The 26494-nt window shown below is 40.1% G+C and overlaps 1 protein-coding gene across 3 annotated transcripts in view; it reads left to right on the top strand.

Annotated features, from left to right (window-relative positions):
• The window catches only part of REPS2 (RALBP1 associated Eps domain containing 2), a 102840-nt gene that overhangs the window by 34912 nt on the left and 41434 nt on the right, over positions 1–26494 (top strand). For 2 of the 3 annotated variants that reach the window (XM_069770309.1, XM_069770306.1), the window contains exons 3-11: positions 2243–2391; positions 3923–4046; positions 6837–6934; positions 8715–8853; positions 10922–10985; positions 12678–12820; positions 15650–15744; positions 20642–20711; positions 22754–22819. In XM_069770309.1, the coding sequence (XP_069626410.1) occupies positions 2243–2391; positions 3923–4046; positions 6837–6934; positions 8715–8853; positions 10922–10985; positions 12678–12820; positions 15650–15744; positions 20642–20711; positions 22754–22819 (948 nt within the window). The remainder of the gene's footprint in view (positions 1–2242; positions 2392–3922; positions 4047–6836; positions 6935–8714; positions 8854–10921; positions 10986–12677; positions 12821–15649; positions 15745–20641; positions 20712–22753; positions 22820–26494) is intronic. The other variant, XM_069770308.1, reaches the window with a different exon arrangement.

Below are 26494 nucleotides of genomic sequence, written 5' to 3'. Positions count from 1 at the left end.
AATTTTACTTGCAGTGCTATGCACTTGTTTCTCACTTTCTTTAATGCTTGTCGGCTCTCTGTGGTGGTAAACTTTTCTTCTAACCTGTCTATGAAACAGTTGTATTTTGAGGAGCAGAGAAAGAGTAGAAGGTAACGTTCCATTCGCTAAGTGACTGGTAGAAAATTGCGCTGAGTTACACGTGTGGCAAAGCTGAGATGACACCCCCCTCTGGAAAAGGCATTACCAAAGGAATGGCACGAGTGACAGCTGATCAGTGCTAGGGATGCGTTTCTCTCTCACCTTCAGCCTCTAATCTTGACAACTGCGCAGAGTGGGAGTTGCTTCGGGTGGAGGGATGTTGCAGGGGGCATGGGCAGGTCAGGGGTCCCTCTGTGCAGGGCAGCTTGCAACACTCATCTGTTTTAGCAGATAATCCTGAAATAAGTGGGTAATGGTGACTAAATCATAATGCTTCCTATCAGTAGGTATGAAAATGTGCAGTAGATGTAGCTTAAAACAGCTTTGTTCTTCCCAACGAATTGACAGTAATATTAAATGTACCATTTTTGGTGGAGAAAAATGCTTCTTAAAAGAGGCTTATCAAACTCAAGCAACAAAGAGAAAGCAGGTCCCTTTTAGCTGCAAAACCTTGATAACAACTAAACAGAAGGAACTTGATGTTTTTGCCTTGGTGATGCATGCTCTGTCTTGCTGATGCGTGCTCTGCCTCAGCAGGGCTCAGGCTTCGAAACACACAGCCTTTCGCTTGGGCTTGAGCCTGAGCAGGTTTGAACCCTTAGCTCCCACATCCCAGGTGGGCATTCGAACTGTGCCGTGAGGCTGTGCTCTGGGCAAGGGTGCTTGCCACCGTCCCGCTGAAGGCAGCGATGCAACCAGCCGTGAGATCAGAGAAGGAGGTAGGAAAGGCTGGATCTACCCATAGCCTCGCAATCGGGTCACTGCTCCCAGCACAGTTTCCACTCTGGTGTCCCTTCTAAGGGCACCGAAATGTAGAAGTCACCTATGTTACAAGGCACGGGGGGGTTCCCGGGTCTGCCCCATCCCGGGGCAAGGAAGCCGGGCTGGTGAGCACGGGCAGACCTGTGTGAGCTGAGCTCCCGTGGTGCAGAGCTCATGACCAAGTGGAGGGGATGGGATGCAGCTGGCACGGTTCAGTTTGGTGCCTCGCTGGCAGGGGGGTTTAAACCAGGGATGAAGCAGGGCAGCCTGGATTTGTCTGACAGTTTTCCTTACAGAGAGCTTGTGTGCTCTCTCTTGCATTGCTGTCCTTTTTAAGGATGTTAATTTGAAAAAAACCCCGAAAAACCCCAAACACCAAAACCCAACAAAACCCAGCAAACTAAATTAGAAACCTGAAATAAGTGAGATTTACTGTGGATGTTTTACAAGTCTAGCATCTGCAAATAATCCACAAATTTGAGCGAAGAAGGGTACTTGCAGTCCTTGTATTGATATCCTGCTTGCTTACTGTTACTGAAACACTTCCAGTGTTAATTACATTTTCTCTTGAAATTTATGAGTACCTTTAGAGTGAGGTGAGTAACATGCACCAAACTCCAACTGATTTCTTTTTATTCCTGGTAGTAGCTGTAGGTGTAAAAGATTACAGAGGTGATGTATGGTTTTGCTCAGTTTTGAGCATTCTGTTAATTTTAGTTGTATTGATCTTTCAGGGTGACTGTGCACAAAACTGCGACTGTGTTTCTTCAAAATAATCGTGAATTGTCTTAAAGAGTGAAAAAGTGTCACTCTTTTGCCCTGCAGAGCAGATGCAACATGGGACCTTTTGACATGGTCGTCTCCCCAGGCCTTGGTGTGATCTCTGAACCCTGCCATTTTTAATTTGTTCCTTTTATGATGGCAGTGTTGAGCATACTGTGATCCTGACTGATTAATTCATCAGTCCTACAGTTTCTCTGGGAAACTATTCTTTTCATTATAGACAATGTTTTGAAGGCAGGAAATGAGTTTGCCACTTGCTTTAATAACATGCACAAGGCTTATTTCTTTCTCTTTGCATGGAGAGATGATATATTAAGCTAGCCAATGTAGTTTTGTGTAACATTTCACATTTTTATTAAGACATAAAATAATCACGGGAGCTCCACATTTATAAATGTTACAAAATATAAATAGTAATCTTATAGGTGAACTTTTCATTGGTTTTACAAGGTGATACTGCTTAAAGTACTCTTAATGTTCTGTAGTCTCAGTTGAGTTTTTCTCTCTTTTAATGAAGAATTGCCTCTGCCGCGGTTTATGGCGCTGAAAAATGACAGTGAAGTACGTTACGGGACTACAGCAGAACTCCATGGAGTTAAATTTCAGGTTCCACATGCAACTTTGGAAAAAAATTCCTACAAAAGAACAGATGAAGGGGACAAACAGGTAACAGGCCCGTCTCCTTCAGGCCAATATGTCATTATGCATCCTCCTTTTGGGTCCAGTCCTGTAAATGATTACACTCACGTGGCCTTACTCAGTTTTGCAGTACGAGACAGGAGATGGACTCCTGGCATGCAAATAATCCCCATCGGGGCCGTGCTTTGATTTTGATGCATCCCAGTTGCATCCCTGAAGGGAATTTCTCTACATAACCTTGTATAAAGCTGTCAGCCCTGTAATATTTTGTGTAAGTTCTTTCAGTGTTGTCCTCCTACTTAGTCCAGCACTGTTTCTTGGCGAGGACTAGGGGAGGAGCAGCAAACAGAAATCTGTCTGTGAAACAGGACAGGAAAGTGAGCGATTTCTCATGGCCAGTATGATCCTTAGTCACTACAGAAATATTCAATTGGAGAAGAGGTGTTGAATCACGAGCCACTATTTCTGTGTGGGATAAGGCCACCAGGTTTTCTTCCATTCTAATTTCCCCTAGGAGTAGTCTAGAAGAAACCTGCTTTTCTTTTGTCCTCAGCGAAACATCATCCCAGTGTCTTGTTCTGAGCTGCTGATTTAATAAAGCTGCCTAAGGGAGATTTGTATTTACCTGTATTTAGGAGAGTTGAGAGCACTTACTCAGATACAAGTTGCTTCACAGTGCGACCTTGATTTTCATAATTTTCCCCAGGCCTGACACCTTCTCTTCTGGGTATCGTATCAGGTCGTGTTGTAAATGCTTGGTGGCAGGTGCTTTATCTTCCCATAACGTGCACACACATTTATCACATGGTGTGCTGGCGTGAGTAAATGGCGTTCCCAGCCTGAGGTCAACCCAACAGGAATGAGCTGCTGATGACAAGGTACACGGCTGGAATAACAGGATGAGGAAGAAGAGCACGTATGTCTATGTGCCTGCGTGCACTGACACTGAAGCAGAATGCTGCCCTCAAACCCCTGGCTCCATCTAGGTTATCTATGGTGTGTTATGTTTTCCTTTTTACACAGTAAACTGTTTTAGGATCACATCCTCTTCTTAAACAATCTGTAAGTCAAGGTGAAGAGAATGCTGTAGGATAGATACCCAGTAACATCTACAAATCCACAGAGTGCTTAAAATACCAATTTGGAGATTTAGTTTAATTTTTTGTACATTTTATATGAAAAATGCTCTCCCACGAAGGATGCACTCACCCTAACTAAATGTGTTACGCAAATTCAAAGATACCCACTCAAATTAAGCATTCTACATATACTTCTTCAGGGATCTTTTGGAAGTAAAATACTTTAAGCTGTTCATTGTAAAGCTTTGCTATGCCATTGCCATGCTTTACCCCTAGAAGGCTCAATACCAAATTATGTCTTTACCAACTTTTGTTTTTTTAACAAGCATTTTCATGGAAATAAAGGGCCTCCGGGAACTACAGTGTTTGCCTTTTCTTTGTCCATCATGCTGTACGCATTCAGATTGCTGTGCAGGATTACTTGCTTTTTTTGCTGTTGTCTCAGAATTCCATTTTGTGTTGGTGTGTTTTCGAAATAGGAACCCAAGTCTCCACCGATGTCTCCAATCTGCTCACCTCCTGCTTCTCCATCTACTTACCAGAGAGTACCCTTAAGTTACGGATATGGTAAATCAAGAAGTGGGCTGGAGCAGCAGCATGGAGGTAGGATAAAAACTGGGATGTGCACACTGTATTAAATTCTTTTTGTTTTGTTTTTTATTTTTTTCTCAGAAGCATCCAAATTTCAAATGCAACTGACAGTCAGCCTAATGATTTTAACATTTAATTAGACCTGTATGTTGGAAAACGATTCAGTCATCTCATTTTGTTTTGATGGTTCAATCCTGTTCTCTTTCTGGTAAATTAGTTAGACTTATATGTCACTGCTCACAGATAAATGCTAATACCTAATCTCTGACAAGACTACGTGCAATATATCCCAGCGGCAGAGTGTTTGTGAGTATTTTCAGAGTGCATGATGCTTTTGATTTCATTAGAGGGGAAGAAAAGCCCGCTTCTGATTTCAGTAGTGGCTATATTAGTTTTCAGATTGGCAGTGAACCTTCCTTTGCAGGAAGGGATAGTAATCTCTGGTTTTGTAACAGAAATAATGATAGGACATGAATATAAAAACAGTGCCACACAGTAACTTAGGCAAAATGGACAAGAATAAGGCACTACATAGATGCTCTGTCTTTGATCACGCTGCCATTAGAGTAGGTGGCAAAACATTCTGATTTTAATGAGAGGGTAGTGGGGCAGAAGCCAGTTTTACTAAGGCTTTACAAGCTCCTGTTAATAGTGAAGTGCCTGTGCTCTCCTAATTGCAACATCTGGTGACGAGGAGGGTGGTAGTAGTAGGCATTGGTGTATACCATCCTTCCATCACCCCTCCGGCCTTCAGTTAGTGTGTTTGCAGTGAGCGAAGGGTGGAGCATGCTAGTCCTTCAGTTGTTGTCCTTGTTTACAAATGAGTGAAAAAACAGCTATTGCAATGTTTTGAAACTCACTACAGCCATAATAAGAATGTGTTCAACACAATCAAGTGGCCTTCACGTAAAAATTGTACTAGTACTGAGTCACAGGCATTCATTTGCCAGTTAGGTAAACTGCTGTTTGTTCAGAGATGGGATTTTTCCCCACCGCACCCTTGGTACAACTGATCAAAACAGTGCTGGTTGACTTCTGAAATAAGCAACACTAGCAAGGTCGTCTTTTGGTATGACACGTATTCCACTCCAGCGAGGAAGACGTGGCAGATAGCCCTCACCCTGAAGAGCTGTCGGGAGCAGCTGACCGTGTTACATGTTGTGCGCTCTGCTGTTTTCTGGGACTCTGTCCCAGATCTGCCAGTGCTATGGGGGTGGATTTTGGGTGTTGGGTTTTTTTTTTTTTCCTCCAAGTTTGGTTGCAGTCGTAACTTAAGTGAAATTTCTCTTGAAGTCAGCAGCTGTGCAAAGTGAGTAGAGGCAGCAGTGTCCAATCCAGCTGTCAACTTCTTCTAAAACTAATTATTCAACTGCTTGAATTTTTAAGGTGGTAAAATCCTAGAGGTGTAGAACACTATGGTTACTTTCCAGAAGGGGAATTTCTCCTGTTTTCCAGAATGGGAATCTCTCCTGTTTTAGTCCCACTGGGGATACTTCAGCCAAATGTGTTCTCAGTGGCAGCAAGCAGGTAACATTTTTCGGCCCATGCTGTACCAAGTGCCAGGCTAGGTGACCTACTGGTTCTTCCTGGCCTTTAAGATTAGGACCCTTCCAGTTTTCTGAAGAGCACTTGAAAGGGTGGGTCTGAAAGCCGCCGCGTTAGTGTGTGGGCAGGAGGTGCTAGCACCGCAGCACCGAGCTTGTGGGCTCTTCTGTGTACTGCAAGGCTGACCCTGGAACTGGACAGTGGGTCTTCAAGGGCAGCCCTTTGCACTGCAACCATGACTATATACTGGGTTTTTTTTTGATAGTTTTGGAAGTTTTTCTTGGTAGCAAACACATAGCAGAGTGGCCTTGTGCTTAAATCTCCTCTCCAAGTGTGTCTGTATGTTTCCCAACTTCCTGTGGGTTTTTTTTCTGAAATTAGAAGTTATTTGTACAGGCAGAAAAATAGATACCAATACAGGATAAGACCGCTCAGGAAAGCAAGGGAGTTAGGGTTATGAAGGCTAGGGTCTTCCTGAGCTCAAAATTTTTAAGATTTCTTGGTATCACTTTTCATCAAGAATCTTTTAAGTTCTGTCTATCTAATGCAGACTGTCTTTGTACTGGTACATTTTAAATAGGTTGGCAGCAGAAGTTTTCAACTCTGTAAGAGTTTGCAAGTGAGTTGCCTTTGTGTACTTGACCTATTTTTAAAACATTGTTCTTAAACGTACTGTTATGTCACCGCTTACTATATTTGCTGCAGTGGAACACAAGTGACTTATTTTAGCAAAAGAAGTAATTGTTACTTTTCTTTACTAACTTTACTCCAAATATTGCGAAGTGGTGAGTCATGTATTTTGATCTGATTTCAGAAATTAGGGAAGGGGGAAGAAGAGTATATGGAAAATTAGTGATTTACTGTTTGATGGCATTGTCAAAGCTTATTTTTTTTGCAGCTCAGTTGAATTATTCTTATTTGTAATGCGTTCTTGTGTTATATATGGCTATAAATATATAAAATGTATAAATATATAAACAGGCTATATATACATTTCAACATGATGAACAATGATCTATGTTATCTAGTAATATATGACACAGTTTCTTATCAGTAATGTCTGAAGAAGAATGATGTAATGTGAAAGACAAGTATGTGGCTGGAATTTTGTTGCAGAAGACAAAATGGATATTGATACTATGACACTAGGTTCACAAGCTAGATTCTTGACCCTGTGGTATTTAATTATTTCCTTTAGCCTAGTAGAATCTTTTTGATTATCCTTTCATTTATATACTTTATTTTAAATGTCTGTAGCACCTTATGAAGTCAGACACTCTGCTCACCAGCAAGATGGACCATCATCAGGGAATTATGCAACCAAACCTGCACTCACCTGTTCAACTCTTAATCGGGTAATGAATTGATGTTTTTCTTCAGTAGTACTACTAATAAAACATGAAACAGAAATAACAAAAAAAAACCAAAAAACAAAACCAAAACAAAAAAGGCAGAAGAATTCATATTTCAAAAGTAAAAAGTGTTCTCCATCACGTTTTTAGACTAGAGGCTGAAGCATGCTTTTCTAGTATATGAAAAAGAAAAAAACAAAGCTGATGGGAAGGGGAAATTAAAATAAATAAGCCAACTAATTAAATTGCTGAATCTAAGTAGAATGCACCAAATAGCACAGATAGGAAAACTAGACTGAGAATCTTCAGTTCAAAAGTAAAAAAAAAAAATAATTGAGGTTATCATAGCAAAAGTAAAACATTTTCATTTAAAATATATGAGGTTGCACAGAGATTCCTGCTTGATTTAGAATGCCGTCTGTAACACGTGCACAGAATTTATAGCCTAATATTCTGTGTATTCTGTTTTTTCACCCCAGTTGGTTAAATCGCATCTCAAACAGAATAAATGAATTTCTGGATATTTGTTTGCTTTTATGAGATGGGTCCTATGTTTTCCTGCTGGTTGCAAAAGCAGATCTTTCCGATGTTCCAGTATGCCTGCTGTGCACTGACTATGCAAATAGGTAGTTTGCCCTATGGAAGGACAAAGCTGTCCTAAGGGAGAGCTTTCCTTAAATAAGTAAGACTCAAAGACTCTGTACCTTTTCCCTAGAGCTTAGCACCCCACACCCATAATAAAATGTCACCTGAGCCTCAGGAAAAGATCTGCAGGTAGTGTCACGTAATTTGTGCTAACTTGAAGTGAAACTGGGTGCATTTGTGTAGCACTTTGAAATGAAAATTAATTTACAGCTTTATGATGTTGCCTGTTTTGGGGATCTTTTGATGTATTTCAGAACTGGTGTTTTGCATTTGATTCTTAGGAAGTGGACAGGTATGTCAGAGAAAGGGTTGTGGAGCTTGTTGGAGCCTGGTTATTGTTCACTCTTGCCCTCCCTCTTCAAGAGTGTCGTCATCCAGGCCTAAATCTTGAATACTAAGTCATTCCAGTTTAACAAAGGCAGTAATTGTACCAGCAGCCCTCTTCTAGACACCACTACCCAACCTACCAAACATACAGACTTCCCTTAAACAAGTCAATCAGAAAGCAAAGACATAAATGGATAAAATGTCCTTCTCCTCCAGAATATTCTTTTTCCCAAAGTAGGATTTTTACCTAAACCATGGGAAGTGACAGAAGGTTGAGGAGGTCTCGAAGGGTTTGCATGTCTCCCCAGCTCAGTGTAATGTGTGCCGAGCTACCCGGGTGAGCGGAGGGTCCAGAAGCGGTATAGCTCTGTAGTTACAGCACCACTCCTAGACTAAATACATAGTTTCTTAGCAAAGCTAAATTTTCATGCACTGTGCTGCTTAAATACAGCTTTAGCTCCTTTACTGGTTCCATCCGTTCCAGGTGTACAGTATGCAGTTCAGGGTTGTAATGGCAGCCAAAATGAACCCCCAAAATGAATACAGAGGTAATAAAGTATGAATTGGGCTTTCCTTTTTCTTTTAGCTTTCGTCATGTAAAGCTTCCTTTAATTGCCTGGGTAAAGATACCTAATACTAGCCTTAGCTTTAACAGTTAAGTAGTGGGATGGTAATCAGCGTGGCTATTTCTGCTTCTCATCTCTTTTAAAATATGCGTCTGCTAAGAGAAGAGAGTCAATCTGGTTTCTTGAGGTTCCCAGTGACCTTCTGGCCCCCTGCCTGCAGCTGGTACCAGTGTCCCTCCTTTCAGTCTCTTTCAGCGGAGCGGGAGCAACAGGACAGCAGCACCAGCTACTCGGATGACCCTTGGAGGATAACAGAGGAGCAGCGAGACTACTACATCAACCAGTTTAGGTCCCTGCAGCCCGACCTGAACTCCTTTATTTCAGGTAATTTTTACCAGACACTGTGCGTGTTGAGTAGAGGGACCAGGCTGAGCAGTGAGAAGTGCTAAGTAGTTAAATTCTTTTTTCTCCCTGGAGTGAATTTATGAGAGAGTTGATAGCCTTTTCTTTTTAAAGGCAGACAACTCAAAAAGCAAACCAATTCTGTGGCCATTATGTTTTTTCCTAAATAGCCTGATTTTAGAAAAACAATTACATCTAAGGGAGAAATGTTGGTGATTCAGTAAAAAATAGAATGAGCTCTCTGTGTTTGATTGACTATATTTGTGGCTCACACCTGCAGTGTATATTGAGCTGAGAAATCCCTTAGGGTTGTGCTTGCTTTCCCAGCAGAAATGTGCCAGCGTCCACGTGATGAAAGTGATGCATGCAGTTAACTGGCCTGTGTGGTCAAGCCTCGGTGTTTATGGCTCTGAGGGACTGAGGTTTTGACCTTTAGGTGATTAAAAGCAAACCCTGGAGAGCACGCACACAGTAAAAGTATTGTTAGCAGCGTATTGAGATTGCATTTCCATCCCGAATAGGAGGATCAGGCTGCTGGTGAGAGGAGTCACTGCGGGTACAGACAATTGGTCTGGCAAGGAAGATGTCACAGGTTTCAAACTGAGGCAGTTCTACTGAGCCCTGCTGTATTACTGGGGTTCAGGAGGCTCGGATCCAGCCAAAATAAATAAATTACGCACTGCTGACAGAAATTAGTGCTTCACCAGTTCTTTGCCTCAGTTAGGTCTCCTTTTTAGAATTTGCTTGAAAGAGAAAATAGTTGTTCAACAACTTTGTATTTCCTCACAGACTTACATATGTCTGTAACTGGGTATGCATGTGTATACGCATACAGAGCCTCTCGGGTAGCTGTGTGTTTTCCTTTATGTTAAGCAAGATTCTCAGGCAGTCCCTGCACATCCAGAATTACTGTTTATAAATTATAAATCTGAGCTTCTACAACATCCTGAAATAATTAAGCTGTAGAAATCCTTGCTGCAGGGTGATACAGATGCTAGAGGTTTGTCCAGGTTTAAGACGTTATTTGAGAAATCTGTGACTGAAAAATCTGTCAGAAGTTACTGAATATTTAAATGTTACCTCTGGTTGAGAAAGTTCCTGAATTGCAGGTGCTCAGAGGTTGGGGGGTATTCTGGAGCTGCATTATTATTGTGTGGCTTTGTCATGGTCACATATTCCTCTCTTGGCATCCAGTGTTGGGGAGGATGTGCTGTGCTAGGTGAGTCTTGGACCTGCCCCAGTGCCAGCTTTTCTTATGTACTGCAGTAGGTAATAGGACCTGAATGCCCAAGGGGAAGAGGGATATAGACCTAGAAATCTGTGCTTTATGTTGCCTTACGTTTTGTAAGCCTGTATCCAGGGAGGGCTTACAGGGTACTGCTCATAGCCCATGATATGGGATGGTGAAGAAGTGGATTTGTTATCTAGGAGAAGAATGAGAAGGGCTGTTGTGGCAGGGTGACTGAGGATGCCTGCAACAGGACAGTAGCTGTGGGCTATCTGAATCTCCTAGGTTTTGGGTTTCGTTTTTTGTTTGGGGATTTTGGGGTTTTTTGTTTGTTTGTTTGGGGGTTTTTTGGTTGTTGTGGGGTTTTTTTGTTTTTTTTGTTTTTTTTTTTTTCATAAAAATTGAGCCACTGGAGGGAAAAGTCATGGTTGAAGCAGCGTCTTGGGAGAGCAGTGCAGACACTACGGCACTGTACCGCCACACACATGGCGCCTGGGTGAAGCAGAGCCGTTGTGTCCATTATTTCATCATTGCTGACATACTCATTATGCTGGTTAGAATCAGTAGTACTAAAGTGTGTTTTCCTTTATTTATTTTTCCCATATGGAGGGAATGGGGAAATGAGGTCAACAGCTCTGTCTGGCTTTCTCTGTCACTTATTCAGCAAGAGACAAATAGTCCAACAGCTATATTTGCATCCAGTTAATCTGAGCATCTCTCGGATGTAAAGTAACCAACTGCTTCTGGCATGGCAGCCCTGGCCAAAGGTAAATAATTGGAGAATTAATTTCCAGTGGTTGATAAGGCATGGTTTCCCAACAGGTTCCGTGGCAAAGAATTTCTTCACAAAATCAAAGCTGCCCATCCCAGAGCTTTCTCACATCTGGTAAGTACTGTAATAGTGTTGGGGATGTGTATCCTGTTTTTTTGAAAAGATGCTTAATTCAAGAGTTCTTGTTAAATTTTGGAAAGTGTCTTCAATTACAATTATTACTCTTATCTCCAGAATCACTTTCAGGCCCCAGCAGCAGGGTACTCATTGATCTTCCTGACACGTTTGTTTTCTGGAGAGATGTTCACCTACTCAGCAGGACTGGGAAGGTTTGAACAGTGATATAACTGAGAGCAGTTCTAAGTATATTGTAAGCAGCATCCTTAGCTCAAACTGACATTTTTCATGAAATGATACAGAGAAGAAGCACCTCTGGAATGTTTTAGATGTGTTGTTCGTTTTATGTTTCTGGCTGTGTTTTGTCAAAGGAGGCCTAATTAATGCCTAATTTTTAGAAAGTACAACTACATAATTAATCAGTGCTTTTCTAATGAACCAGTACACTTAATGAGCTTATTTAGAAACGATTGCGGATGGAACTGTACATGATAAAATTTGACAAGGATTGTATTATATTTTCATAAACAACATGGTGCTTTGTAATTCAGTGTCATCCTTGCATCTCAGACAGGAGGAACAAACAGTTTTAAATGTTGATCAGAAATGCTGATAGAGATTTTACTTTTATATATGCTTTTATGAAGGGAGATGAGAAGAAAAGCTTGCAAGAGCCTGAACATCTGTCGGGGTCAAAGAATATGTCTGGAATCTTTTCAAAGCGGATTGTCAGTTGTGAAAAGAAAAAAACAATTGAAGAAACACAGTGTTGGGGGAAGTGAATATTGGAATCTAAATTTAAGATTGCTTAAGAAGAATGGATTAATCCAATATGTTAACAAAACACATTTTATTTCTATTGTTGACACAAGTTGTTCTCTGTGCAAAATTTAAAGAGTATTCCTTTCTAGTAGATAATTATAATTTTGTGACGATGTGATTTATCAGGTTGTGTCGCTGTGTTAAACACATGGAATGTTTCATTCTTTGTCACTATAACCTTAACAGCTTGAAAAATTCTCATTACTTTCAATGAGGAGGAAGTTACATCTTTATTTGTTTTAGTCCATGTGCTCATGATAAAATATTAGTCAGTTCTTGCAAAGAGTTAATTTATAAAATTGAATTCTTGAATTTCTGAAGTTCAGTTTTAGTGTTTGAGAAGAATCCTAGAATTAAATAGAGATCCGCTTTAGTGAGAAGTTAACAATATCATTTAAACTTGTCAAGAGCATTAATTTAGCTCTTTTCTTGAGGCTAGTCAATGGTGCTAAGTAACCAATGCTGAAGTCCATTTTTAACTTTTTCTGCTTGAACTAGTTTAAGATCCTGCATGGATTGGCCAAAAGTGCTTCCAACCATGGGAAGGTTAATTTCAGCCTTGGAAGTACAGGATATGTATTTCATGTTATAATATATATGTATCATCGTATTGTATGGTATGATGCATAACAAAAAAAAAAGTACTTTATTAAAAAAGAAAAAAGTGACAAGTCAGTATTAGAAAATTAGCTTGCTTCACCTTCCCCGAGACAAATGTGCAAGTTAGGATCAAGTGCAAATGACAGAGACGCTTGTCTTGTATTAAAATAACCCTTCTCAAAGTTGCATTTCTGTCTCCCCTGTGATTGCACCCATATGTTTCCCTGAGGTAATGGCTTGGAAAATGTGTGCCTGTCATACCTGCAGGGAGCTGTGTGACGTGGATTGCGACGGGGCGCTGACACTCCCAGAGTTTTGTGCCGCTTTCCACCTCGTGGTTGCGAGGAAGAATGGTTACCAGCTGCCGGAGACGCTGCCGGAGACACTGCTGCCTGAGTACCTTCAAGCAGGTAACATCCCTGCGGCAGGTCGTGTTCCTGTAGCCACCTGCCTCAGGTACCCAACGTGTGTGTAGGACAGGTTGTTTCATTTTCCATCCTGCAGGTAGGGCAGGGTTCTATGCTGCATAGTGACTCTCCAGTTGCTTTTTAATGTGTGTGGTTTTAATTGTGCTTACGAGGCGATTGCTGAAGAAGGAATGTATAAAAGCACAAAATAGTGATGCAAAGTGTAGCAGTTACTTGCCTCTTAATGTCTGCCTCTTGGCTCCAGTGTGCTTCAGGTGTCATTATAGCTGAAGTGGCAGATGATTACCTGTAGCAAAGATAATTCAACAAGACTTATATGGCTTTTAACTCTTTTAATGATTTTTCCCTGAAGGGTCTCTCTCTTGAAGATGTGTTGAAAACAATACTGGACTGCTTTAGAACTTACTGTGCTAATATATTTTGTTAGATGCAGTATCAAAGCTTGAATTTTTTTGTAATTCATTTTATGTAATCCACAGATTCTTCTGTAAGTAATTTGCAGTAATGACAGGGGGATTACAACAGTTTGTGTAGCACGAGGATGAATTAATCCAAAATATAACATATCTCAGTAACAATGTGCAGTGAGAGACGTGCCCTTTCATTTGTTCTCTTCACTTATGTCTCTTTTAATTATAAATTAACATTGAAATACATACTGTTCCATCTAAAAAATGTGCATGACTTTCTAGGGCAAGGAGGATTAATCATAGATGATAATTACAGTGCTAAGGGATAATATTTAAGACCTAATAAAATCTCCATTAAATTTGATGACACTGAATATATTAAAAGACAGGAAAAGAGCAAATCAAGCTGGAGTTAAGAAAATTAAATGTTCACCCTGTATCAGATTTGTGAAGTAATTTCTGGTGGAGTCATGTTCCTTATAATCCACTATCTTCATATCCAAAGCAAGAAGCTCCTGTAAAACCTGCACTTCCAAGTCTTCATCACTTTTAGTCTCTCTAATTACATTCCCTTGTCATAATTACAACTACCCTTTTCCCTCAAGGACCACCACTTCGTTCATTACTCTCATGCCTGTTCTCATGAAAATTAGCTTGTCAGCTCCCCCATGCAGGTTCTTGTTGGTGTGTCTTCACATTAAGCCTTTTTGGTTAAAACTCTACTAGTAGGGAATCATTATGCCAATGGGAGGAAGAGCATGGTAAGCTGTGGTTGTTCCCTGGGAGTCCTTTTTTTCCCTAATTTGTCCCTTTCAGCACTGTGGTCTTTACCATTTTCTTAGATGATTATTGTTTCGTGGTGTTGCACGCAACCAAGCATTCCAAGCTGATCTATGTGGAAGAGGTGAAAGGGCTAATTGTTTGTTGTGGGCACTCTAAATACCTCAGCTAATATGCTAATTCTGGTTAGCTTGAGGGTCTGAAACTGTCTTGCGCTCATTCTGCTGCTTAGTCAGGATTCAGAAATCTGTCTTTTGAAAGACTTCCATTAATAAAAAACAGAACATCTCAACACACTGTAACACCGTGAATCACAAGAAAGCATAGAGCCCTGGTTGTATGAACTTCTGAAATGAAAGCATTGATAAGTACGCAAGTGCCTCATACACTTACCTAAATGTCAAAAGAAATTGCCAGGAGAAACTTTCTGTTTTCATAATTTGATTTCTGTGAAATGTAGATTTTTTGCGGGGGGGGGGCTTGTTAGGAACCCGATGAAGATTACTGGAAACTGTTTTTCATTAGGTTTTTGTATTTGTTCCAGAATGAGGCAGAATTTGGTTCAAGTGAAATACTTGCATCTGATAAGAGTGTTAAAGCTTCAAATAAAGTGACTTGGAGTGCAAGACAGAACATTTAAGAATTAATTGATCTTGCTAGCTTTATGGCTTGTTCTATAAACTACAAGCGCAGGTCCAAATGCTATCCTGGCACAGCTCCATTGACAATTTGACCCACCACCTTCTTTTCTGGAAGTTTTTATTAAAACTAATTTACAGAATCTATAAAACTATTTGCCCTGTACGTAACCCACTGTACTGTACATTAAGACAGATTTGCAAGAGCTTAATTTGTTCAGAAAAACTAGATGTTAGTCAGAAACTAGAAATTTGATGTGAGAACTGGTTATTCTGCCTTTCAGTATATTGATCTTGAAGAAAAGCTGTTTTCCAGCTGTTAAGACAGATTTATCTCAGAGGAACTAATCCCAGAGTGATATCAGCAGAAGGACCTGAGCTTGTGGAATAGAAATGAGGTTCTTGTGAATATTCCTGTGAGAAGTTAGAGTTGATTTTTTTTTTTTTCCTTCCCTGCTCTCAATGCTGTTTAGTTAAAGATGGTATATACTGCAGCATCTACTGTGTTTAGTGTCCTTGCTTTTTGCTGCCCTTCAATTTTAAGGTATAACGTAGGTTCTGCTATACTTTTCAGTATTCAAAATGTCAAAAATTGGAGTTGAAGGTTTGGTAAGTACCTTTAACATTCCTAAGATGGCAAGATATAAACTATAATGTCAACTAAGTTGATACTGGACTGTGAGGAGGAAAAACGCAAACAAATAGTTGTTGTTTGGCAGTTAATGTTTACTAAGGATCACTTCTCCCAAATTTCACAATTATTTGTACAACAGAAATTATACATGCTATCCCTTGCATGACATTGACTTACTCAAAATACAAGATAGGCAGATTTTCTTCATGGTGTTTGTCATCCATGGCTTCTGATATGTAGAAATGAAGGTTAAAATGGTGCTGGAGCAGGTTTTTAAGAAGTGTGTATTAACCGAAGATTTGGCATGTCTTGCTTGGGTTTTTTTTCTTTCTTTTTCTTTCCCCTGCAGCTTCTTTGAAGCCCATGCGTGACTGCGCACTGTTTGATTCTTATTCTGAGTCGTTGCCAGGTGGTCAGCACACTCGGGACTTCAGTCGGACGGAGGTGAGAAGGCGTAAGCAGGGTAGTTACCTTGCAGAGTGCAGAGGAATAGGACAGCTTCACAATGGCTGTGGTATGCGTAGCAGCAGAACCGCGAGTCTGAGAGGACTTTAGAAGTCTCTGAGCTTGCCATTAAGCCATCTCAAACTTCTCTCTCAGCAATTTCTTCAGTGTGTGGAAAGGGCTGACAGGCTTTTCAAAAGATATTCCTGCATAACAGAGTTCACAGTAGTCATTGAGGGACTCCAGCCTCATGCGATGCTGGAGTCTGCAGAGAAATACCCCTTACCTGTTTGTGTCCCATGGAGCTGCATTTGGCCCTCGGGCGTTGGGAGCAGGCGATGAGGGGCAGAGCCCATGCTGCAGGAGGGGTGGTGGCACAAGGACTGTGCTCAGGTGAAGTATCTCCTGAATGTGAATTGGTCAAAAATGTGAGACTTCAGGCACAGACCTTGTTATCGTCAGGCACTCCTGACTGTGTAGCTCTTGAGTGTTTCTTCCATTTACAGTGCTCCATTTCCACACTTGCTCCCCCAGTTTTGATGATGAGAAGAAAAATATCTTGGCTTGTCTTGATTCCTTGTACTTTGCTTCTTTGGAGGCTGAAACTATCCAAGATTTTGTACAGTATGGACATGCATAGTTCTGTTCTAAGTGATTCAGTCTCCATTTTAATATCCAGCCTTTTCATAGTCTAAGCAACTACCATCTAAGGGTCTAGGTAGTAACTGTAAGGAGCTGGGAAGAGTGTTTTGAGGGAAGAATGGAGATCCATTGTAGCATATCACAACAGATGCCAGCCTTGTAATGGAAGACTGTTGCAAGCAAAACTCAATTAAGGAGAAGAGTGTATCAATGATGTTAAAAAATGAAACTTTAAAGATCCTGTAAAGCTGAACTAACCATGGCCACCGAGTTGTGCCTGGATATTGCAACTCTGAATATATATGCTGTGGGATTTAAGGGTTTAATATTTAAGATAGTAAATCATATGGCAGACTGACTGCAGGAATGGGCCCTTCTGACGCTGCTTCCAAGTTAAAAAGTAATGGTATGTCATGGCAGCTCAGCAAGGCTGTTCTCCAGTTGTTTGCTCCCTGTGCCTTGCTCTGGGGAGTTCCTGGGTCAGAACCCAGCTGTTCCCTCATCAAATTCAGCTTGGTAGTGGTACCACCAAACGGGCTTTCCTGAGCTGCTATGGAGTGCAGTGTTCACTTTGGGCAATGCTGCAGCCAGCGCTTTGAGATTCCAGTTTATCTTCTGGAACTGTTAAAATATATGTGGTCTCCCTAGGTGGTATTGCTCTTTGTACAGCAGCTTCGGCAGAGTACAGCCACACTGGGTTTTGAAAGCAGCGCCGCTGTTCTGGTAGTGCAGGCTGCTGGTACGCTGGCAGCGTGGGCAGGTCCTTTACTGCAGCGGAACAGCCTTGTCCCTTGCATATGACCTTATTTTGGGAGGGTGGTTCGCAGGGGGCTGCAAGATTGTGCCACAGGCCATGCTGCACTAGCACTTCTTCACTGTGCTGTTGTGTGGCAAAGCTCAACAGTCCCTTGAGAGTGTGCCTCATTAGCATAGATGCATATTGGTTTGCAATTTAAACAAGTGTAAGAGGCAAAATTCAAAGCGATTTGCATTGAAAACTCATTTGCTGATGTCAGCATGTGTCTGTATGTATATACATAACCCCATTTCCAGACTGCAGTAAGAGTCAACTGAGTATTTGAGTTAACTCACTGCATCAGCTAAAGATACTCGGTTTTGGAGTGAGTTATTTGTCTTCTGCTTAGAAACTGTCACATCCCTGTTTGGATGGGATTTTTTGTCAGTAGGCAAGACTCAGCTTCTCTTTTTCACTTGCATTTTCATGTGCATATACAAATACACAAGCTTATATAAAAAAAGATACAGATATAGTACATAATTAAATTATATTAAAATATAAATAAACATACAATGATGTATCTTTTATACACATAATTAAAAAGCTTCAGTTTATGTAACTTCTTGACTTCAGGATCTACTTCAGTATTCTCTGTGGCCTAGGGAGTCCTTGGTTTTGTTAGCATACGGCTTCACAAGTGATTACCCAGATAAGCAAAGTGGTCTTTGGTTATTGCAGAGTTGTGAGGAAGTTTGCTCTTTAGTAGTGCAGCCTTTGGGACTGTGAGATTAGAAAGTTCTTTTATATCTTTCAGAAAGCTCAGAAATCTTGCTTTCAGAGTCATCTTGTCTTTCTTGGAAATAAAATGTCATTTCAGTAACCTAACCAATACAATTTTATAATCTTATTAAGTGTCTGTTTTTTAGGCTCTTCTTGTTTGTGGTCCTCGAATGTATGTGCAGAGTAAGGATAAATCTAGAAGGAGATGACTTCCTAAGCAATTAAATTGTATGGTTTTTTGCTTTTTAGATTTTTCTGCTGCAGTGGAGACGATAATAGTAGGAATATTATAGTAATAATTAAATAGCTGTAGAGGGTATACAGCACAAAATGTAAAAAACCCAAACAAACAAGAAATCCCCCATTTTGTGTTTAATATTTACTTCGATTTTCAGCAGTTAAGCTTTCAGACCTCCTCTGCCTTATCTCTGTGCTCTCCTCCTGAGAGATTCTCACCATAACTGCCACTAACTTGCAGATTACTGTGCTGCCTTTGTAGTCAGATAATGTTCTTGGGGAACAGCTGGGTCTTCTGCTCCATTCCTAGGTTCTGCAAGGTGGCAGGATGTTCTGCAAAATCAGAGGGTTTTTTATGGCTAGGATGAAAATGAAGAAGAATCTGTAGCATGATTGCCTGCTGGCTAAGCACAGATAGTGTTTCCTGACTATATCACAATTGTTGACTGGTTTTGCTCCATTTCTTCACTGTCTGGGTCCTAGACATGCAGGGCAAAGCTCTCAGTTTGTTTCAGGGCCTTGTTATTTTGGTCCTTTGTTATCCAAAATTAATGAACTATAAAATCTCTTCTCAAAACTGGTTTGAGAATGATTTTGACTTGATTTTTTTTTTTGTTCAACTGATGTTTTTATGTTCAGAATTAATACACTGAATGAGTATCATTTGGAAGGTCAGTGATTCATCTCCCATTCATCTCCCTCTGTGGGAAATGCAGTAATTCACTGTTGCAATTTAATTTGTAGCTTGGTTACTTGAGGAAATATAGTTTAGATACTTGATCACTAAATTAAAAATATTATATTATCAATGCAATCAGTTATGCATTACCTCCATGTCTTTGTCTCTTCCCAGCTATCATCCATTCAGGCTATTTAATTTATTAATTTCGGAAGACTATTTTTACTGTGACTGCTGAACTACAGTACTGCAGTACAATGGAAACAGTTCCTGAATACATCCATATAGAAAATAATGGCAGGTGACAGGTCACCTGAATGCTAGGCTTTGTTAAACTTATGAAACACAGAAAGACTGCTAATGTTATGCTCAAGAATGACAAGGGTGACTGCTTTTTTTTAACCACGGAGGTTTTGTCTTCCTATTTTTCTTCTCAAGTTTTTGTCTCCCACTCTGGTTCTGGTCTTTTTTTTTTTTTTTCTTTTTCATTTTTTTTTTTCATTCCTTTGGCTCTTTTCCACAAGCTTTCTCACTGCCAAAAGCTTAAAGATAAAACACAAGATTTCACACTATATGCATAAAATGACTGGCTGGGGTTGCTCTAAACGCCCTCAGAAATGTGCTCACAGTTCATTGAGATTTGTGAGAGTCATTCCATCAATTCAAGCATGCACTGAATTAGGTCTTTAGTCTGATGCTCTTTACTTTAGAGAGTCAGGGCTAGCTAGGGATGTGAAGTTTTTGTACAAATGTTTTCAGAAGCCAATCCTCAAGCCGTGTTTTTGCTATGTTGCTTCCTCAGAAGCATTAGGGAATCCCACATGCAATTTCATAAAACAGATCTGATAGCCCTTTACTCTGGACTTGGCCTTCTTGAATTACTGACTTGAGATTTTGTTGTTGTGGGGTTTTTTTGTTTTGTTTTTTTTTTCTTTAAATATCTGCAAAATCTGTGTTTCTGAAGTAATTTTTTTTAGGCCCAATGGATTTCAGGCCATTTTTAGGCCTAACCTCTTCCATGCTCCCTGGGAAAAACCAGCAGCACTTAATATTTAGGGAAGCTTAGGGATTCTGACGTTTGCTTTATTGTTTTGGCTTCAGAGTATATCCTTGTTCTTGCAGATTCTGGTAGTAGAATTTGTTCCTCGTTTCTTCTTGTGAGCTACACAGCAGAAGTTACAACAAATGCCTGTATTGTAAATTGCTGCTGAAATAAAGAAAAGTTAAGGAATAAGGCTGGGGAGAAGTTCCCTGTTTTCCCATCAGAAGCCTGAATGGGCCTCCAGCAGGCATGCTGATGAAGTTTGTTTTCCCATCTCAGTGACTGCATGTTCAAAGAAAAGAGTAGTCCAAGGATCAGCCACCTCAGCCAGAAGACTTTAGATGCAGAACTACTGGGCTCTGGAGTATGGCTTGAGTTTTGGCTAGAGAGTCTGTTCTGATGGAGACTGTAACTCTGGTGAAGGGACTGGAGAAGGTTTCCTCAACCCTAACACAGGTGTTACACCCACAGAGAGAAGAAAACACAGAATATCATTGCCATGTTGTGAGAAGTCTCCCCTTGCATATAGTCCTTAGTTTCTTGTCAGTCACTGTTGAAGTGCTTCGCAAATTAATTTCAGGTGTGGAACTGCTGTACCTTGAAAAGCAGAGTTACAGTTGTCTTTTTGAAGGTCCTCTATGCTCCTTTATTTTACAGAACAAATCATGGTGCAAGAGAGAATATCACCTTTATTTGTGTTGATCTGTATTCTTAAATATTTGACTGTAGAAATGTGGGTGCTATGCCAATCAGTATAATAAATACATCTTTCTTTAAGAAGGCGTCAGCTGAAGAGATACCTGATAATTCTGCCCTGTTACAAGATGCAAAGAAAGATGACAAACAAGGTATTCAAATCACTCCCCCCCCCCACCTCCGTTATGGGTTAAGTTCTGTGTGTTATTAGTAATTCCATGTATTTGCTGACAGAAGCAATGTTATTTTTAATTTCTAAGCTGCCTATGTGTTGTTATAGATTTAAAAGCAAGACATTTCTTTTAAATCATTGACAGCAGCTGAGTTGAAGACAAATAAATGGATGTGTTTGCTTCAAAATTAGTTCTATCATGTGAATGGTATGAAATGCACCTTCCAAAATAAGTGTAGTCCTAAGGTAATTAATGTTGCACTTCTTAGTCTAATAATGTTATAATTGTTGTTATGAGGAATTTTTTAAGAGTAAAGACTACACTGTGCCAAATCTTGGATTTCCCTTTTTGCAGGAAATAGCAATACTTCAAAATTAGCTTTTATTCTTATTTAAAAAAAAGTCCCTATATTTTTTTGCGAAACAAAAGTTTTGGACAAACTGGATTGAAAATACTTGATTCATTTATTTCACTTGAAATCTGTCAGCAGCAAGCCATGTTAAATTGAAGTGATCTTTTTCTTTTTCCATTCAGCAGCTACTAGGGCTTCCAGAATCAGTGCTGGATCATCACAGTCATTCCCTTTTAGATGCGCTTTCCATGATCTTTCAGGTTCTCGCTTGCTGTCCCTGTCCCTCAGCTGTGGAAAGAAAACAGTTGTGGGTATTTTGTTGCCTTATTCTCAGAGCTGTGGATTATACTTTAATTAAAAAAAATTACAAATTTTGACCTCCCAGCTTGTCCACATGCTGAGGTTGCATCAGAGCTGTGAGATCAGGTAGTCTACATTCCTGAATCACCTTCCACACTCAGGTGTGACTGAGTTTGGCAGATTCCCAGTGTCCCTCATTCAAAGAAAGGTTGTCAGAGTTGATAGCAGTTTGTAAAACATTTTGACAAGTCAGCATAGTCCAAGAAATTCATGTTTTATTGACAAGGTTTGTTTTGTTGTAAAATTCATAATGGAAAAGAGCAGACTTCAACCTTGAAGATTATTGCTTTCATATGTCTAGGGCAGATTTACTTTTTACTTGGGGAATTTTTTTTTCCTTCCTTGTGTAGGTGAAGAACTTGTGCTTTCCTCTTAGTAGCTGACATGTTAAGTCAGATGGGAAGCTGCTTTGGTACGTGCAGTCCTTTGGGCTGAAGATGTGCTGTATCTATGACACAGATTTCTACCTTTTCAGCCAAAGAACAAATGCTCTTGTTCCACCATTTATTGCTGTCCTGACAAATGGAAGAGCAGATCGCTCTCCTGACTGAGGAGATCTCCCCAGAAGTCAAGAACCTGTAGTTCAGGACTGTAGAAGCAAATTTTCCTCCATTTTCAGAACTATACAAGTAAATTAGCTCCACTCTGTCAGGTTATAATATAGGTAAATGTGGAAGATAGTGTAAATAGAACTGGATCACAAGAATCAGACTTTTCCCACGTGTTTTATTTGATAAAGGCAGATGGAGATGAGCGACTTCGTTCCAAGTGGTTATTTATAATACTGTGTGTTACAGTACATTAAAATGCTACAATGCATTAAGAACGCCTTAAGAAAGTCATTAATAAAGGCTGTGTAGGCGTCAGTGGAAGGGGAGTAAGCACAAAGACTGGGATTTTCTAAATTTTAACCCTGGCTCTGTCAGTGCCTTATGACATTCTTTGGGGCGGGCTGGTGAGGTTTCAGCCTTCAGAAGCAGCCAGTCTCTCGTGCACCCTGGCTTTCCAGGTTTGTAACATGGGAGAGTTGAGTCCCAGCTCTGCCAAGTGTCACCAGCTGCAGTCTCTGTGAGAGCGCTACATCTCTGAAAGAGAAGACTGTGGATTTAGACACCAAAACCCCCAAATTCTCAAAGTTTGGGATTATTTGACAATTTGGGCATAGGCCTTTGTATTCTTGACTCTTGTGTTCTTAAAATGTATTACTTTTTTGAGTGCTTGGGTGTTCCTTTCTCAGAGCTGATAACCTGTAGATTCTACCTGCACGTACTTAAAGTAATTCTCATTGTTTTGGTTTTTTTTTATTAAGCTCTTAAAGTAAGCACTGCTCTCAAAATGATACCAAAGGAATTTCAGCACTTGACTGTGAAAACAGGTAAGAAAAAAAATTGACGTGTTACTTCCATTAGAATTTTGATCAAATATTTTTATATCACAGTAAGCCTAAATTAATGTAATTTGATTAATTTTTTTAAGATCCTTTTGCTCATACTATTTTACTACTGAAATTAGCTTTTACCTCATAATGACTACTACTTGCAAAATTAATCTTAATTAGTACTTAAGGTTGTCAGAAGGTTTTCTTGCTTTCTTTCCCTTGTTAGTGTATATGCATTATTCATGTGTGGGAAATGTTTTTAATGTAGCATTTTGTAAGGCGTCTGAATTTTGTTTTTCTGTACTACAAACAAGATGCCAGAGCATATACATGATACTGTACCTCTTGATAAAAGCTCTTCTCAAGTGTGGAATAAGTATTGAGTAACTATATTGAAATGGCCTGCTTCTTTGTAAAAACTGAGCTTTCATATTTTTTGTCAAGGAGCTTAAGGGTAGGTAGCCTTTTGGAAACACAGACGTTGTGGCACTTACAGCACTGATGTAAGCTTTTGATTTGGGGGGCATTCCTTTGTTGAAACCATCCCTGATTTTTCCCTCTCTGATTCCAATATACATTCCTTGTTCCTATCATACTGGAAAATGTTACTTCTGGAACGGCATGTGTCAAAATTGCATAGTTGTTTCAGAAACTTCCCATGCATTCAGTTGAGTTCATGAGACCTCCCCTGCCTTCCTCTTTGTTAATCTCTTTCCTAGAGTGGTTAAGAGTTAAGAACCTCCCTGGTTCCAGTCAAGCTAAAATCTGGACTTGCTTTCTTTTCCTTTTGCATAAATGTTTTTACTTGTGAAGATATTCTTGATTAAGAAAACTGACCCCACATGTCTGTCGCAGCAGTTTTGTCTTATAGCTCAATTTTTTCATGGCTGCTCAACAGCTGCATGCCTCGTTTCCCAACTCTTTTTTTCCTGGCTTCTTCCCAAACACTTGGCAGCTGCCAGATTTCCTATCTTCAGCTCCTATTCTCAGATGATTGCTGCTTCTCCATCACACACACACATGTTCTCTTACACTTCCCTCTCAGGGGGAGAGGAGGGTGCTTGCAAGACTTTCAGTTCTGTTCTCCTCCCCTCCGGTTTTGCCCAGGAGCGCCCCAGGGAGTTTTATTTTCAGTTCAGCAATTCCATCTTCGGTGTGCAGGTGACGGTAGGCTTTTTCCTAAGCATATCTCCTTTGCCAGCAACCTCTTTTCCCCATGTCCTTCATCTCCTAGTCAGGGAGGGCTTCCCAATGCAGCTGTGCTCCTCCAGCAGCATTGCTGTGTTTCTGTACCAAGGGAGGCGGTGGCAGAGTTTCACCCCATTGTCATGACTCCTGTCACTGCTGGGGTTTCACCCTTGCTGTCCTGCACATTGAGGGTTTGAGTGAGCACATTCTGAGGTTGCATGATATGATTGATGTCAGAAGTAAAGATGTTTATCAATCCAGTGGGCTAGATACAGCACAGTAATTGAGCAGTTATTTCAGAATCAGTCACTGTTCTGAAAGGTCATTGTAATCATTAACCTTCAGGATGAAAACTCAGTTGGGATGAAGTAGGAGAAATTCTGCATCCTTTTTTGGTTATTCATTTGGGCTGTTTGTGTAAATTCAGGAAAGATGCTGCTGCTGTGCTTCGTTATGGGAAAGTTTTCTTTGCTGTCAGAAGGACTAGGAACTTGAAATAGGTAAAAACTTTATATGCTTGGCATCTCTGAATATCTGGCCAGTTTATTGAGGCTCCTAAGTGCAAGATCATTGTTGGCCTTAGACTTTTAAAGGATTGAGGCCCAAATTTGCGGGCCACCATTAAGAGATGAGTCAGTGGGGGTGATTTAGACTAGTGGGGAATTCCTTGGGTTTTTTTCTTTAGCTATGTGGCATACTTGCACCCTTTATGGTACAATTTTCCACCCAATCTTCAGCCTGTAAAGCGAGTGTAGGGTATTAGGCTACAGCCAAAAGTTACTGAATCAACATCCTTTGGAATGTTAAAATTAACTTTTATTGGAAGAGTGCATGGGAGCAGTTGAACACCCAAACCGGGAACCTTCACGTTCTCCTGTGAATGAATAAATAAGAGTCCACAATCGTATATGACTTTAGTGCAAACCAAGCTGTTCAGTTCATCAGGCTCTACTACTCCAAGAATTGTACAAACTTTTAAATAATAAATGTCATTAATTTACTCAACAGCTTTAACTTTTTATCAGTTTCACGTTAAGTTAGGCTTATGTATCCATAGCAATAGAAATATGGAAAACTCATGAACTGGATAAATAGTTTTATATTATCTTGAATGATTATGTTGTGTATGTGTATAAACCTGCACCTCAAACACAAAGTACACAGAGACTGAGCGTACCAAAATAACTGCACGTTATATGGAAATGCTGCCAGAATTATTTGCATGTCCTAATAATGAACTACCTGCTTTATAATATTTTTTATATTATACTAGTTCTTTTGAAAGGTAAAGCTAAGTCTGGGTATTGTGTAATTGTAGCCTTGAATTTCCTGATTTTTCAAAAGCTTAAAAGAAAATCCTTGGCAGTAGTGTTCTATTGCTATAATTTTTTATTAGTAGTCATTTTGGGATTCTGTCTTCTTTGTGTGCTTTCCTGTTTACCTCAACAAGATGTCCTCAGAGAGTTTGAATGTCAGTTTTACCTGCAGGTTTTTAGATGAAAGGCTTTTGAAAAGAAGTATGAACAGAATTACGGTCTCCATAAAAGAAGGAAAATTTGAAGGTTCTTAAACGTGGCTTAGCTTGGAAAGGATTTATACTTCCTATTTCTATGTGGCATATATTTAATAATTGTGCATGTAATTTAATAATCAGCAATTTCAGCATTGGAAAAATTAGGTCATATGGCTGTAGGGAAGCAGTGCCTGAAGTTGTATTCTCTGGGAGTTTGACACAGAAAGAGAGGAGGATTATTGCCACTGCATATTTTAATAATAATTCCCTCTCTCTCCTTTAGTTGCTAGGAAGAATTTGTTGCACAGAAATCTGGGATGACTGTGAGCCAGTTTGGTGGTGACAATAATCTACTAGAACTTGGTTTATAAGTAGTCGTTTGTGTCACTGCCAGCTGTATTTGGGTTTATTCCATCCAAAGCATCAACTAGCACTGTGTGACCCTAAAAACACTTTCTTTTACGAAGAAACAGTGTGTGGCTATACATGTGCCATATGCTGCTACTTGTCTTCTGTAAGCCTAAGCTTCCTATGGAGGGTCTATGCAGTAGAACAATGCAAGCCATTAAAAAGACAGAATTTTCCAGCTGCTACCACAGAGCTCCTGCTCTGTGTTTTGGAGGATCTGTCAGGAGTGCAGTATAGTAACTGGTGATAAATGTCTGACTTGGAAGTAGGCATATATCTGAAGGAAGCTAGAAACCCTGAGAATTCCCCCCCCACCCCCCAACTTACTTGCTTCTCCTAAGTGTTGTACCTTGATTAGCAGAATAATGGGAAAAGTACAAGGATTCACTTTGTGTGTGCATTGGGATCATTGATGCTGCTGTAATACCTTGAGGATATCTCAGTGGGCTGAATTTGAAAGCAATCACACAGATATGTTTTCTCAAAATTATCTGATGTTAGTAAGGAGAGTAGCAGAAAAGTCACAAAAAGACTATGTAAACCAAGGAACAGCCTCAAGGAAT

The sequence above is a fragment of the Haliaeetus albicilla genome, chromosome 25 (genome assembly GCF_947461875.1).
Source record: "Haliaeetus albicilla chromosome 25, bHalAlb1.1, whole genome shotgun sequence".
NCBI lineage: Eukaryota > Metazoa > Chordata > Aves > Accipitriformes > Accipitridae > Haliaeetus > Haliaeetus albicilla.
The sequence above is the reverse complement of the archived record's forward strand: the minus strand, read 5'-3'. Positions and strand labels throughout refer to the sequence as shown.